The sequence below is a fragment of the Toxorhynchites rutilus genome, chromosome 2 (genome assembly GCF_029784135.1).
Source record: "Toxorhynchites rutilus septentrionalis strain SRP chromosome 2, ASM2978413v1, whole genome shotgun sequence".
In the NCBI taxonomy this organism is placed as follows: Eukaryota; Metazoa; Arthropoda; class Insecta; order Diptera; family Culicidae; genus Toxorhynchites; species Toxorhynchites rutilus.
In genome coordinates this window covers 168075196-168090895 of record NC_073745.1, presented here as the reverse complement: position 1 = coordinate 168090895, position 15700 = coordinate 168075196, and the positions used below count along the sequence as shown (strand labels likewise).

The 15700-nt window shown below is 41.3% G+C and overlaps 1 protein-coding gene across 2 annotated transcripts in view; it reads right to left on the bottom strand.

Moving 5' to 3' along the window:
• Nucleotides 1-15700, bottom strand: part of LOC129765149 (PP2C-like domain-containing protein CG9801) — a 139587-nt gene that overhangs the window by 95859 nt on the left and 28028 nt on the right. For both annotated transcript variants that reach the window (XM_055765037.1, XM_055765038.1), the window contains exons 2-3: nt 11508-11614; nt 4476-5197 (exon numbers count right to left, since the gene is read on the bottom strand). In XM_055765037.1, the coding sequence (XP_055621012.1) occupies nt 4476-5197; nt 11508-11614 (829 nt within the window). The remainder of the gene's footprint in view (nt 1-4475; nt 5198-11507; nt 11615-15700) is intronic.

The window sequence follows — 15700 nt, the reverse complement described above, 5'->3', positions numbered from 1 at the left end:
ACCGAACATGGCCATATTGCGAACGAAATTTGAGGGACGCATAATTTCGCGTTTTGGTGATGCCAATTGGCCGTCCAGATCATGCGATTTGAACCCGCTAGACTTTTTTTGTGGGGTTATGCGAAAGATCGTGTATATGCCAACTCTCCGCAAACTCTTGAACATTTGAAAGACAACATTCGTAAAGTTATGACCGAGATACCGCCCCATATGTGCCGAAAAGTCATCGAAAATTACCTGTTCCGGATCAAGGTGTGCGAGGAAGCCCTAGGTGGACATTTGAATGATGTTGTATTTCACACATAATGGCATAAACCAAACTTTAATTTGAAATAAAAGTTTCATCGAAATTCGAATTCTAAGTGTGTTTTATTTCAATTTACTTTCGGAATTTAAAGTTGGAAAACCCTTTATATTCTAAGACTCGTGTCAGTGAAGCGCCACACAGTCTAATAAGTGACGTATCTGTTTACGTATTAAAATTAAAACAAACGAAGCAAATTGCTCTTCTCTCACTAAAAATTTTACCCCATTTTTACACGTGGTTTTACCTATACTACTACAATGGCTTCCTTCCACTTTCACCTTAAGCGGAACGCTCGCTCCCCCACCATCATCTGGCACGGCCTTCACATTGGTCCTTCAAACCAGCGTAGTTTGATGAGCTTGCTAAGAGAAGACTAGTTCAGTGAATTTAGAAACCAAGACATTTGTGCGAACAGTGAAAGACTTAGTGACAATTGAAAAAGCGTAAAAGTAATAATCGTGATAGAAAGCTGAAAGAAAGTGACAGTTTCAGAATACCAATCGACCAAACACCGAAGAAGTCGGTTGCTGACCCGGAGCAATTGAAAATGCTCACTCACCAGCGGGGTCAAGTGAAAGGAAGAATGATGAGAACAAACCATAGCTTGGAAGCAGCTGAAGATGATCCATCGAAGATCAGTGCTTCTTTGATTTAAGTATATTGAAAAAAGCTAGGAATTCACTATGCTGAATACAGCGAATTGCAACATGAAGTGTTAGCTATCAGTCCGCCGGTGAAGATGGACGAACAAGACGAGAAATTGAATGATTTCGATTCTCTACACACCGAAACGCTCGATCGGTTGGAACATCTCTCGGAGCTGATTAGTAAGCCAATTAATTCTTGTGCCAGTGGGGCACAACAGTTAATCGTGCAGCAAAAACTCTCAAGGCACCGATACCCTCCTTCAATGGACGTATGGAGAATTGGCCTAAATTTAAAGGCCATGTTCCATGACTTAGTTGTGCGAGGTGGTGATTCCGATGTACTCAAGCTACACCACCTGGATAAAGCTTTAGTTGATGATGCAGCCGATTTAATCAACGCCAAGATGATTCGTGATAACAACTTCACGCAAGTATGGAAGCAGTTGGGTGAGCAGTTTGAGAATCCACGAGTGATTGTGGATACCCATATCGATGGATTGAGGCAGCTGAAAGCAATGACGAAAGGCAGCTACAAGGACCTGTTGGAGCTCACAAAATCTTGTGAGAGGCATGTTGCTGGATTGGAGCACCAGGGACTGATGGTGGATCAGCTGTCTGGACTCATCATCACCAAATTGTTGATTTCCAGTTTGGACGACCACACCCTACAGCTATGAGAACGGAAGCAGAAGCATTACCAAAGTTCGAAGAAACGCTGCAATTTCTGAAAGGTGAGTGCCAAATCATAGAGCGGTTACAACATCCACATTGTTTCGGCAGAAGAACCTCATTTGATACATTCCCGAATAAAACCTGTAAACCAAAGAGTCCATCCTGTCACATCTTCAACCATCCTAAATGATCGTTGTCAAATTTGTAGTGATAACCATCGTCATTTTAAATGTACAACATTTGTTAAAATGCCCATTCCAGAACGTATTGCTAAAGTGAAGTAATTAAGATTATGTTTTAACTGTCTGCGTCCCGGACATTGTTCCAAAGATTGTGCCTCCAAGCGATTTTGTTTGAAATGTCAAAAACGACACCATACCCTCCTCCTAAAGAGTTTCCAGAATATTCATCTGATACTGAATTTCGCGCCAAGAGAGAGTCATCAAGGAGTGCAACTGATGTTAATGTAGTTCTCGAATCACTTCCGTCAACAAGCGCCAATTCCCCTTGTTCTTGCAACCATTTGCAATCCATTAAAACCGTGATGCTGTTGACTGCCGTGATCAATGTAAAGAATGATGGTCAGTTGGTCCCTTGTCGTGCAATGCTCGATTGTGGCTTTCAAGTGAGCTTCATATCTCAGAGATGCTTGCCAATCGTTTATCGATTCCTCGTCAGTCAGTTCATGTACCTATCACTGGGATAGGTGGAGCAAAAGTTTATGCGAGAGAAAGGATTAATGTGTCAATTCTATCGATATACTCTGATTTTACCACAGATGTTGAATTCTTAGTAGTACCGAAGATAACTGGCATTATACCATCTGCTAAAATTGATCATTCGTCTTGGCCAATCCCGGCCGGATTTCAGTTAACTGACCCTCATTTCAACGTGCCTGAAAGAGTTGACATGTTGATAGGAGCTTTAAAGTTCTTCAGTTTACTGAAATCCGGTCATCTCCGCTTATCCGATGGTCTTCCCGAACTCCGTGAGACTCATTTGGGATAGGTTTTCGCTGGAGAGATTGACCACAGTGTTTCCACCATAACTGCTCATCCTGTTTCAATCGAAACTCACAATGAGACTATCGGTCGAACCATGGAAGGTAATGAGAATTCATCCCCAACGAAATGTAATCCAAAGCCAAATAAACGCGAAGATATTTTAAGATCCACCCACAAGCGTAGATACAGAAGAAGATCTCATGTACAAAAGATTACGAGAAGCTGTACACCATGTTTCCATGCCAAACAAAAGAGCTCAAGTCAGTCTGGAGAAATCGCTTGGCCTATTAGGATGGAACACCTCAACGACTTTGCTTTTGCTGACAGATGGCGTAACTTGATTATTATTTCAGTGAATTTCCAGACATTCGTTGTCATTGCGCGTCTTTTTCAGTATATGTATATGATTGTTTATGCGGGGAGTGTTACTTCATTACTTCAATATGGAGGAAAAAGCTGCGGAAAGTCATCGCATTTTGGTGGAAGTTTATGATGAACATGCTCCCACTGAGCGAACGTGTCGTGGTTTGCACGATTTAAAACTTGTAATTTTGACTTGGAAGACGAAGAACGTTCCGGACCGCCAAAAAAGTTTGAAGATGAAGAATTTGTGGCTTTACTCGATCAAGATCCGTCACAAACGCAACAAGAACTTGCAGATACACTTGGAGTAGCTCAGCAAACCATATCCGATCGTTTAAAAGTAATGGGAACATTGGGTGCCGTATGAATTGAAGTCACGAGACGTCGAACGCCGTTTTTTCACGTGCGAATAACTGCTCCAACGGCATAACAAAATGGTTTTTTGCATCGAATCGTTACTGGCGTGAAAAGTTGGTCCTTTACGACAATCCTAAACGTCGGGCAACGTATAGATATCCCGGCCCAAGCAAACCATTTGTCATGACAATGTCATGCGAAAATGCGAAAACAGAATAGAAACTGAGAGAGGTTGGCGCTCATACGGTATGAGGCATGATGTCGACGCCAACCTCTCTCAGTTTCTATTCTGTTTTCGCATTTTCGCATGACATTGTCATGATAAATGGTTTGCTTGCCCCGGCCATGTATCAACATCGACGGCCGCGCGGAATATTCACGGTCAGAAGGTTATGCTGTCTATGCGATAGGACCAGCTGGGTGTGGTGTACTATGAGCTGCTAAAACTAAATGAAACCATTACGGGGACCTCTACCGACGACAATTGATGCGTTCGAGCCGTACACTGAAGGAAAAACAGCCACAATACGAGCAAAGACACGATAAAGTTATTTTGCAGCACGACTATGCTCGGCCGCATGTCGCGAAATCGGTCAAAACATACTTGGAAACGCTGAAATGTGAGGTCCTATCCCACTCGCCGTATTCTCCAGACATTGCTCCGTCCGATTACTACCTTTTTCGATCGATGCAACGTGGTCTGGTTGACCAGAACTTCTAGAATTTTGATGAAGTCAAAAATTGGATCGATTCGTGGTTAGCCAACACGCCGGTTATTTCTGCAAAGGGATCCGTGAATTGCCAGAAAGATGGGAAAAAGTTGTGACTAGCGATGGGCAATACTTTGAATAATTAATTTGAAACCATTTTTGCAGAATTGAGCATTGATTTTTGAAAAAAATGATAAACTTACCGGTGCTCCTATTATATGTATTTAGTCTACGTTTGTTTGACGAAAATGAATAAATAAATGAATAATGCTTCAGAAGAAATTAGCTAACTATTATGACATACAGTATTATATGTCAAGTGAACGGAATTAGATATTGATTGGAATAAGGGAGCAACACTGTATAATGCAATATGTAACGTATGTGTAATTAATACTTAATCATTTCTACTTACTATTATGAATACCAAAAATGGCTGAATTCAAATAATCGATTGATCCTTGAACTGCGCATCTTGCAGCGAGTCTCGCTCCATCTCCCCAATTCACACCATCGGCGAGAGCCATAATACACGAATTTTCCCTAGCAATGATTCCGAAGCAATCAGCGACAGGATTTCCGACATTCTCATCGGTCCTAATGTTTTTTTCGTACAGTGAAATGGACATACCATAAGCGTTCTCGCAAGATAAATTCCAATTTTTTATGTTGGCAATTGGATCCGCCATGGTATCATCGGGAATGCTTCTTATAACCGTGTTCTCATTGAACTGATCCATTGTTTGACTATGCGCAACTGTGTCGCGCTTTTGTTTAAAGGAATTTGTTCCAGTTACACCATCTCTGACAGTTGTTTGCGATATTCCAACGGTTTCGGTAGACCTTTTGTTGGAGTTCGAATCCCTGGTCGATTTACAATGATAATAAGATTTCTTAGCAAGCATCGCTTCACATTGAGATTCAGTTTCGAGAGATGTATCGATAAAATCTATGTCTGGTCCAGCACTAAGATGAACGCGCAGTCGTCGAATACCTGTTAGTCCTTCGTCTGGTCCTGTGTATGCAGCTACCACAGTTTCAGATCCTACCTTATATTCATCAATGTTATGCACTGGTAAATCCGCAGGATCTTTCCCACTGTATATATTGTTAACGTTTTCTGGGGGCTTCCATGATCTGAAATTGAAAATTCAAGCAATATATTAGTGTGAGGGGAAATCTGATAGTTTTTTTTTTGTAGATGGCTGTAGCGATCGATCTCGTAAATTATCGGTCAAGAAAATTCAGATTCATGCGTGTTGGTCAATATTCAGAAATGTCGATAACATAACAAAAGACATCGAGTGCATGTTTCGTTTGTTTGAAACTAAACATTACTTAAAAACCGTTTGGAATCACTTGAATAAGATTTGAGAAACTAATGGATTGAATCTCCAGCTATCTGTGAATGGCCGATCACTTACAACATAATATTAGGCTGTCAAAAAAGTCCTGCGGTATTTTTTTTGAATTTTCATTTTTTCATAAAATTAGTTACAATCATCTGTTTTAAGTCAAATATGCGCCGTTTTGTTCGATGACTTGTTCCCAACGAGATGCCAACTTCATAATACCCCTGTTATAGAAGCTCGCTTCCTTATTGGCAAAAAACTCGGATAGCCAATTTTCACAGGCCTCTTTCGTGGCTAACTTCTGACTACCTAGCTCGTTCGCCATGGACAAAAACAGGTGGTAGTCACTTGGTGCAAGGTCCGGCGGATGCAAAAGAACCTCCCATCCCAGCTCCCGGAGCTTCTGGCGCGTCACCAAAGAAGTGTGTGGCCTGGCGTTGTCCTGATGGAAGACAATGCGGCCTCTGTTTATCAAAGATGGCCTCTTCTTCATGAGTGCTACCTTCAAGCGGTCCAGTTGTTGGCAGTACAGGTCCGAATTGAGCGTTTGGCCATAGGGAAGCAGCTCATAATAGATTATTCCTTGACAATCCCACCAAACACACAGCAGAACCTTCCTGGCCGTTAATGAGGGCTTGGCCACCGTCTGAGCCGCTTCAGCGGGCTTCGACCACGACCGTTTGCGCTTCATGTTGTCGTAAGTGACCCACTTTTCATCGCCAGTCACCATCCGCTTCAGAAACGGGTCGATTTTGTTGCGATTCAGCAGCGATTCATATGCGTCGATACGGTCAAAGATGTTTTTTTGCGTCAACGTGTGTGGCACCCATACATCGAGCTTCTTTGTGAATCCAAGCTTCTTCAAATGGTTAATAACGGTTTGATGACTTATCCCCAGCTCTTGGCCGATGCTACGGCTGCTACTATGCCGGTCTTTCTCGGCTAATTCATCGATTTTGTCGCAATTTTCGACGACAGGCCTTCTGGAGCGTGGCGCATCTTCGACAACCTCTACACCAGAACGAAAACGTTGAAACCATCGTTGTGCGGTGGAAATGGAAACAGTATTGGGTCCATAAACTGCACAAACTTTATTGGCAGCTTGAGATGCATTTTTGCCTTTGTCATAGTAGTACTGTAAAATATGTCGGATTTTCTCTTTATTTTGCTCCATATTTGCGACACTATAACTCACGAACGACTTAACCAGGGAGGCGATCTGGCGTAGTGGTAACATCCATACCTCTCACGCAGAGATCACGAGTTCAATTCTCACTCCCGACATTCTTCCAAAAATGGAAGTAAAAATGACGAACCAGCCGAAATGTGTTGAAGGTCACTATAATAGACTTAACCAAACACTGTCAAGGACTGTATTATAGCGCACAAAAATACCTTTCCAACAAGCTATAGTATGACTCGATACAATGAATACAACTAGAACTACGTGCTTACTGTTATGTCTACCTTCAATATGAAACATTGTTACAGTGTAGTCGGAGCTGGACTCCGTTCGTAACGCAGGTAACGCCTGCGCCGACTGATAAATGTCAGTGACATTTGACAATAAAGTCAGTTCTATTTCAACCATCAACAAGACCGCACGTGTATTAATTACAGCTCCTGTAAAACCTCTCAATAAATCTAATACTTACAACGACACCAATATAAACGACCCTCTTAAAAGCATAGTATTATGTTTGCTTCCGATTGTGAGAACATTTTTGAAAGAAAAATGTGGTTTTTTGGCAGCGTTCATTTCCCTCGATGCCTGATTCAGGGCAAGAGGTCAAGGATTTGACCACTGTAATACAGTGGAATTGCAGAAGCATCATTCCTAAACTAGATCAGTTTAAATTTTTAGTTCACAGCTCTAACTGTGATGTATTTTCTCTCTGTGAAACATGGCTTTCTTCAGCCGATGAGCTGAATTTCCACGATTTCAACATTATTCGCCTCGATCGAAATGACTCGTTTGGTGGCGTACTATTGGGGATTAAAAAATGTCACTCCTTCTATAGAGTCACTCTCCCATCGATGACAGGCATTGAAGTTGTTGCTTGCCAGACACAAATCAATGGCAAAGACCTCTGCATTGCTTCGATATATATCCCTCCCAGAACTACGGTAGGTCGCCATCAGTTCTTTGATACTATCGAGGCAATGCCGGAGCCGCGGTTAATCTTAGGTGATTTCAACTCCCATGGAACAGCATGGGGATCACTCTACGATGACAACCGTGCCACTTTGATTTATGATCTGTGCGACAACTTCAAATTGACAGTTTTGAATACTGGGGAAGCAACCAGAATAACCAACCCTCCTGCACGGGCAAGCATGCTAGACATATCTCTATGCTCTTCTTCGTTATCCCTGGATTGCATGTGGAAGGTAATCCAAGATCCCCACGGTAGTGATCACCTACCAATAATTTTATCGATCGCTAATGAATCAAGCTTTCGTGAGTCAGTCAATATTTCGTATGACCTCACGAAGAATATTGACTGGAGAACATTTGCGGAAATAATATCTGAAGCAATTGTTTCAATGCATGAACTTCCTCCACTCGAAGAGTATAACTTTATATCGAGTTTGATTTACGAAAGCGCACTTCAAGCTCAAAAGAAACGTGTACCGGCTACCACTTTCCGACGTCGTCCTCCATCACTTTGGTGGGACAGGGAGTGTTCAAAGATCTACCTTGAAAAATCATCCGCTTTCAAAAAATTCAGGAAAACTGGATTGATGGAATGGTTTCTAAAGTACCAAGCTCTAGAAGCCAAACTAAAAGGTTTGGTTAAAGCAAAAAAGCGTGGATATTGGCGGAAGTTCGTCAATGGTTTGTCAAGGGAGACCGCTATGAGCACTCTTTGGAATACGGCTAGGAAAATGCGTGGCTGGAACCATACAAACGAAAGTGAGGAATACTCTGACCGTTGGATTTTTAACTTTGCAAGGAAGGTTTGCCCCGACACCGTTCCTGCACAAAACGTCGTACGCGACATTCCACTTCAAAGCGATTATGAGAATTTTTCGATGGTGGAATTCTCAATTGCCCTTCTCTCATGTAACAATTCAGCTCCGGGGTCGGACAAGATTAAATTCAACTTGTTGAAGAATCTTCCCGACTTGGCAAAACAGCGTTTGCTGAACTTGTTCAACAAGTTTCTGGAGCTGAATATTGTCCCGCATGACTGGAGACAAGTGAGAGTTATAGCCATACGGAAACCCAACAAGCCGGCTAACGATCACAACTCGTATAGGCCGATTTCAATGTTATCCTGTATTCGTAAATTGTTAGAGAAAATGATTCTACTTCGTTTGGACAAGTGGGTCGAAACGAACAATTTACTGTCAAATACGCAGTTTGGCTTCCGCCGAGGTAAAGGGACAAATGATTGTCTGGCGCTGCTATCTTCTGAAATCCAAATCGCATTTGCTCGCAAAGAACAAATGGCTTCCGTTTTTCTCGATATCAAAGGGGCATTTGATTCAGTTTCCATGGAAATTCTCTCAGAGAAGCTTCATAATCGTGGACTTTCACCAATTCTCAATAATTTCCTGTACAATTTACTGTCAGAAAAGCACATGATTTTCTCTCATGGCAGCTCGAAATCTTCTCGTTACAGTTTTATGGGCCTACCACAAGGCTCCTGCCTAAGCCCCCTCTTGTACAGTTTTTACGTCAATGATATGGATGATTGTCTAACTAGAGACTGCACGTTGAGACAACTTGCAGACGATGGAGTTATTTCCATCACGGGTACTAATCCCGTCGTTCTGCAAAAGTCGTTGCAAGATACCCTGAACAATCTGTTCACGTGGGCCCTCAAGCTGGGTATCGAATTCTCTACGGAGAAAACTGAAATGGTCGTTTTTTCTAGGAAGCACGAACCCGCCCAATTCCAGCTTCACCTATCCGGCAAAACGATCCAACACTCTATGTTTTTCAAATACCTGGGTGTATATTTTGATTCTAAATGTACCTGGGGGAGACACATTGCGTATTTGAAACAGAAATGCCAGCAAAGAATCAATTTTCTCCAAACAATTACCGGAACATGGTGGGGTGCCCATCCAGGAGACCTCATTCAGTTGTACAAAACAACGATATTATCAGTGTTAGAATATGGCAGTTTTTGCTTCCGATCAGCTGCCAGGATTCATATTCTCAAGCTGGAGAGAATACAATATCGTTGCTAGCGTATAGCCATGGGGTGTTTGCATTCGACACATACGACGAGTCTCGAAGTTTTGGCAGGAGTACCCCCGCTTACTCTTCGGTTCACAGAATTATCCTACAGATTTCTCATCCGTTGCAAGATCATGAATCCATTGGTGATTGATAACTTCGAAAATCTACTCCAACTGACTCCTCAGTCAAGTTTTATGTCTTTATACCATGAGTACCTTACCCACGACGTGCACCCTTCACCAGGCATCTCCAACCAAGTTTGCTTCCCATACTTCTGCAATTCCTCTGTCATTTTTGATCTGTCCATGCGACAAAAAATCCATGGAATCCCAGATCACCTACGCTCCGATTCTATTCCGCCGATATTTTCGGCAGAATATGGGAAAGTTAGATCTGATAAAATGTTCTTTACTGACGGTTCATTCATAAACGGGTCCACTGGCTTCGGCATCTTCAATGAAAATTCCAGTGCCTCTTTCAAACTCAAAGATCCTTGTTCCGTGTATGTCGCTGAACTGGGTGCGATATATTACGCATTAGGGATCATTGAAACATTGCCCATCGACCACTATTTTATTTTTTCAGACAGTCTCAGCTCAATAGAGGCAATCCGCTCAATGAAAGTTGATAAATGCTCATCTTATTTCCTAACAAGAATAAGACAACTATTGAGTGTTTTGGTCGAAAAATTATTCAAGATTACCTTAGCATGGGTTCCCTCTCATTGCTCGATACCGGGGAATGAGAAAGCGGACTCGCTAGCTAAGGTGGGCGCTTCAGAAGGCACACTTTTTGAAAGGCAAATTGCTTATAATGAATTTGTCCACATTCCTCGTCAGAATACGCTCGTAAGTTGGCAGCGCATGTGGAGTGAAGATGAGTTCGGTCGTTGGTTACACACGATTATCCCTAAGGTCTCGACGAGTGCATGGTTCAAGGGATTGAATGTAGGTCGTGATTTCATTCGCGTGATATCTCGGCTTATGTCCAATCACTACAACCTAAACGCGCATCTCTATCGCATTGGGCTCGCAGCAAACAATCTTTGTGATTGTGGCGATGGCTACCACGACATCGAGCATGTTGTCTGGTCGTGTATCCGGTTCCATGCTGCTCGCTCTCAGCTCTCTAGAGTACTGAGAGCACAAGGCAGACAATCGGATATCCCCGTCCGGGATATCTTAGGTAGCCGTGATCCTGATCTTCTGCTTCATCTATACCTGTTCCTCAGAAACGCCGATGTCAACGTTTAATGATGTTTCCTTCGTTGTGTCCCCGTTTCATATCCCTCCTATCCAAACGATAAACTTTTACTTAGTCGCGGCAATACATACACACACTCTTTACAGATACACGGGCCAAAGGTTGTGCAGTCCACTGATCATTCAACAAGAGCCAAAGGGTGTACCGCTTATGACAACTCTACACGAGCTGATGATTGCGCCGGCTAGTGACCATTCTATCCTGGATTCCTCGAGTCGAGAAAGACGCACCACGCTAGATATGGGGTACAGACTAGGGGGGCGTTGCTGATTAATGGTCAGCTACATCCCAATAGCAGGTATCCCGTGTCGGGCACACGTACAGAGCATCGAAGACTGCAACATACCAATTATGAGAACACTTGTAATACTAACCTCGAGCCAACCGCGAGTAATCGGTTACATATTACTAACATAGTTGTAAGCAAACATTGTAGAAAAATTGAACTCCCGGCCCCGTTAGGCTGACGCCATATGAGCCTTAATAAAATATATATTTTGGATAATAAAAAAAAAAAAACGACACCTCGCGGAAATACCGCTGGACTTTTTTGACAGCCTAATATTATTCGTGTTCATATTCGTGGTCAAAACGCGGTAAGCCGATGATAATGATATACAATTGAGGAATCACTTACCCATCTAGGTATCGTGTAATAAAGGATCCATCCGATATATTGCTTGGTGAAGCAATTCGATCTTCGCGATCAGCTATGAAACTGAATTGCCTAAAGTAAGTAGTCATCTGTAAGTAGAGAACGGTGAAACGTACATAAACTGGAAATGTAGCACAAAAATGTCAATTATGCTTGGATTATTTACCATATTTACCAAACAACTTTTCGCTCATAGGTTAAAGGATATTTTAATTCAAATATAAATGACGCTGGATGAAATGCAGAAAATATCTGTGATAGATTTTTGGATTTTTGTCTTTAGAGATTATTAACTCTCTAATGATGATGAAGATGAAACATTAATCGATGAACTAAAATCAGCACAAGATTGTTACGCTTATTCAGTTTCTTTGTATATTGAATTAAATGTACATTTTCACCTGGACCAGACGGGTTTCGAACGTCGGATCGAACCTGTTCAGCGCAAGTTCATCAGGATAGCATTACGAAGTTTACCATGGCGTGATCCGCAAAATCTCCCACCATATTCTAATCACTGCAATTTGCTGAGGTTGGATACCTTGGTCGACGGAAGAATCAACAAGCGGCTTTTGTTGCAAAGCTTCTGAATGCTGAGGTCGATTGCTCGAGACTTCTCTCGTTGCTGGATATCCGAGTGCCACCGAGGACATTACGAACTTGAACGATGCTTCAACCACGATCTCATAGAACGGCCTTCGGGTACAATGAACCACTCACTGACTGTTTAAGATTTATTTGAATTTGGAAAATCTTCTGCTCAGTTTCTCGCACGGATTAGGGATATTAGGAGTTTATAATTTTAAGTATTTTCATATAGACAATAGTCCGATGAATAAAAGTTCATCGCACATTTCTTGCAGTGCAATCTGTATACGCCCTAAAACTGAGACCAGAATGCCGCGTTAACAAATTAAGGACCGCAAAGAAATCTGTAAGACATACGCCTGGGACCGCATGATTTGGAGCAAACTTGTACGCTTCATTTGTTCGGATTCGGATTCGGTGTGAATGAGACGAAGGCGAGCCATCGGTAGGCCTTGTTAGATTCTTGGCAGACCTAGGATTTAACCATCAAATGTAGAAAACACGGGTTATTTCGTGACCCACCCGTAACAGACGGAACGCGAAACACGAGAAAACTCATGAGCGATCCTTAATGTATTAAAAGCGCTACACATACAACGTCCCGTCACCGTGAAGTCAACGTAAAGGAATTAAATGTCAAACATTCTTCCATGAAAATCGTATGGTAGCATTCACATACACAATCACCGGCACCTTTGACGTCTGTAAAATAAGCTCAAGAGAATAGTTGACGGTGACGGTCACGCTGTATGTGTAGCGCACTTTATGCATCGCGACGCGTTTACCGCGAGGCTGGTCTCAGGATGCCGCGTTGGGCATCACAACACGTTGGCAGTTTATATTGAACTAGCTGACCCGGTAAACTTCATCCCGCCCAAGATTTGTTTTTTGTTATCAATACCTTCAAACATTCACGTTTTCTTACTATGAGCAAGTTCATGGGTCCAATCGCAGAACTGTTCATTGATTTATTTTGTAATCGACCCCGTTGAATTTACCTTTTACTATAAAATTCCAAGTATTTCAAACAAAACTCATCATTATAATATCAGATTATTTTCAGACTCAATTCTCGTTCAAGATTTTTCAACCACTTGTAAATAACATGCTTCTCCGTTATGGCGGGTTTACATTAGGGAGATCTATAGCTATAGATGGATTTATTCACGTGAAAATAGGTGTAAACGGGTGAGAATAAATATGATACACTTATTCGAGGTATATATAACTTGAACAAATTCAGCATATGAAAACGCTTGTGAATTTCTCACTGGTGAGAAATCACTAAAGTTGGATGCAGTTCTACTTAAGGTGAATAAATTCATCTAAAATATGAATATATTCATTATAGAAGTTCACGCTAGTGTAAACGGTTGATGTGATTTCTATAAATCTCATCATATTTCTTCACATGAATATATCACTAGTCTAAACCCACCCTTACATGGAATGAATGTTTTATACAGAAAATAAGATAGAATGAAGACAGCCCTAAATCGGACAATTCCTTCCTCGAGTTCCGGCGTTCTTTTTTTTTGTATAGATAGAAGAAGATATAGGAGTGCGTTTCATCACATTAAAACCAATTTCCAGTTTCGAACAAAGATCAATTTCGCTAGCGCAAACATCAAATGGAATCACTTGTCACTATGTAATTGTAGAACATATAGGAATTTAATTTTCCGAATTTTCTCTTTTTCCTTCAGAGTTTTCCGAAAATTTTTAATTGTCATGTTTGGAGGGGTGTCATACCATCATAGAAACATTTATCATACCCAAAAACCCTCACAACCCAAATTGTGCTTGATTAGTTCTCGATTTATGCAGAAATTTGTGTTTCAGTTGCATGGCAGCCCAGCCCACCCAGAGAGCGGGAGCCACCATAGAAATATTTATTGCATCCTAAAACTTCCACATGCCAAATTTGGTTTCGTTTGCTTGACTAATTCTCGAGTAATGCAGAAATTTTTGTTTCATTTGTATGGCAGCCCCCTCTTAGAGAGGAGGGTGGAGAGTCTAACCACCATAGAAACATTTATTGCCCCCTAAAACCTTCACTTGCAAAAATTGGTTTCATTTTCTTGATTAATTCTTGAGTAATGCAGAAATTTGTGTTTCATTTGTATGGCAGCCCCACCTAAACGGGGGGGAAGGAGTATCTAACCACCATAGAATCATTTATTGTACCCTAAAACCTCAATATGCCAAATTTCGTTTCATTTGCTTGATTAATTCCCGAGTAATCTAGAAATTTGTGTTTCATTTGAAGAGCAACGCTTGCTTTAAAAAAATGGATAAATTTTATATATTTTTCATGCGTTCACCTCAATGATGAGAACACTTGTGCATCGTCAATCAGGTATGGGCAAAATCGCATCGAAATTCGTTCAACAACACTCATTCACAGATAAAACTCACCCTTCTATTCTCCGCTTATGCCTCATTTTATTTGAGACAGAAAACATTCACCTATCCTCTTCACAAAGTTCATTCTCGATTAGAACGGAAAAATACTGTCTCGATTCCGCTTTCCTATTCTCAGAAATTTTTGGATTCCCTCATTTGCTTCTCGGAATGATGGTGATAGAATCAAACTGAAAACTTTTGCTTGAGCCAGCGAGTGTCTCTGTAAAATCATTCGTTTTTCACTCAAATAGCAATCATTGAGCCTCGATCGCGGCAGTAAAATATAGGTAGATAGTTGAAATCGAGTTATTTCCTGTGCACTATTGCAATGACATTTTTTTTGTTTCTAGTATAAAACGATCTAAGCCAACGCAAAAGACTATATTAACGCAAGTTATTGATGAGCGGGAAGGTGGATTTCATGTGCACTTGAATGCTGACAAGGAAAAGAGTACAAGGGAAAATAAAATCATACATACACGCAGATTCAATCTATTTTGACTCACTTGTTATTTTGTTTCGTGCGATCCTTCCAAAGGAATATTCATTCATTGAATGTTGTTTTCCACTCTTTGTATTGTTATGTTTTCTATCAGTCCCGAATGAAGATGGCCAGGGAGTGTAAAATGATTCATCGTGCAATCTCACGATTGTTTGCTGCATTCTTTTCGCCATGATTATTCCAAGTAGATACAAGAGTGATTTATAATCAGGTGTGGAGACATGAGCGAATGAACTTTTCCATACTTGTCGTCAATCATAGTAACTCATGAGTTTTCAAAATAAATTTGACAGCGCTGGAAAGAAACTAGAGCAACTGCGCTCCATTGTTTGTGCGTACTGAGAGCTCCATCTCATTGCGAAGAAAATGCACATCGTCAAGGATTTATCTCATCCTTGTTCCGTGTATATCGCAGATATGGGTGCGATATACTATGCTCTAGGGATCATTGAAACATTGCCTATCGATCATTATTTCATTTTTTCAGACAATCTCAGCTCAATAGAGACAATCCGCTCAATGAAAGCTGATAAACGCTAATCTTTTTTCCTAACAAGAATAAGACAACTATTGAGTGTTTAGATCGGAAAATTTTTCAAGATTACCTTAGTATGGGTTTCCTCACAGCCGGAACTACCGACTGCGCCAGTTAAGAACTTCAGGTTCAATGAAACAATGA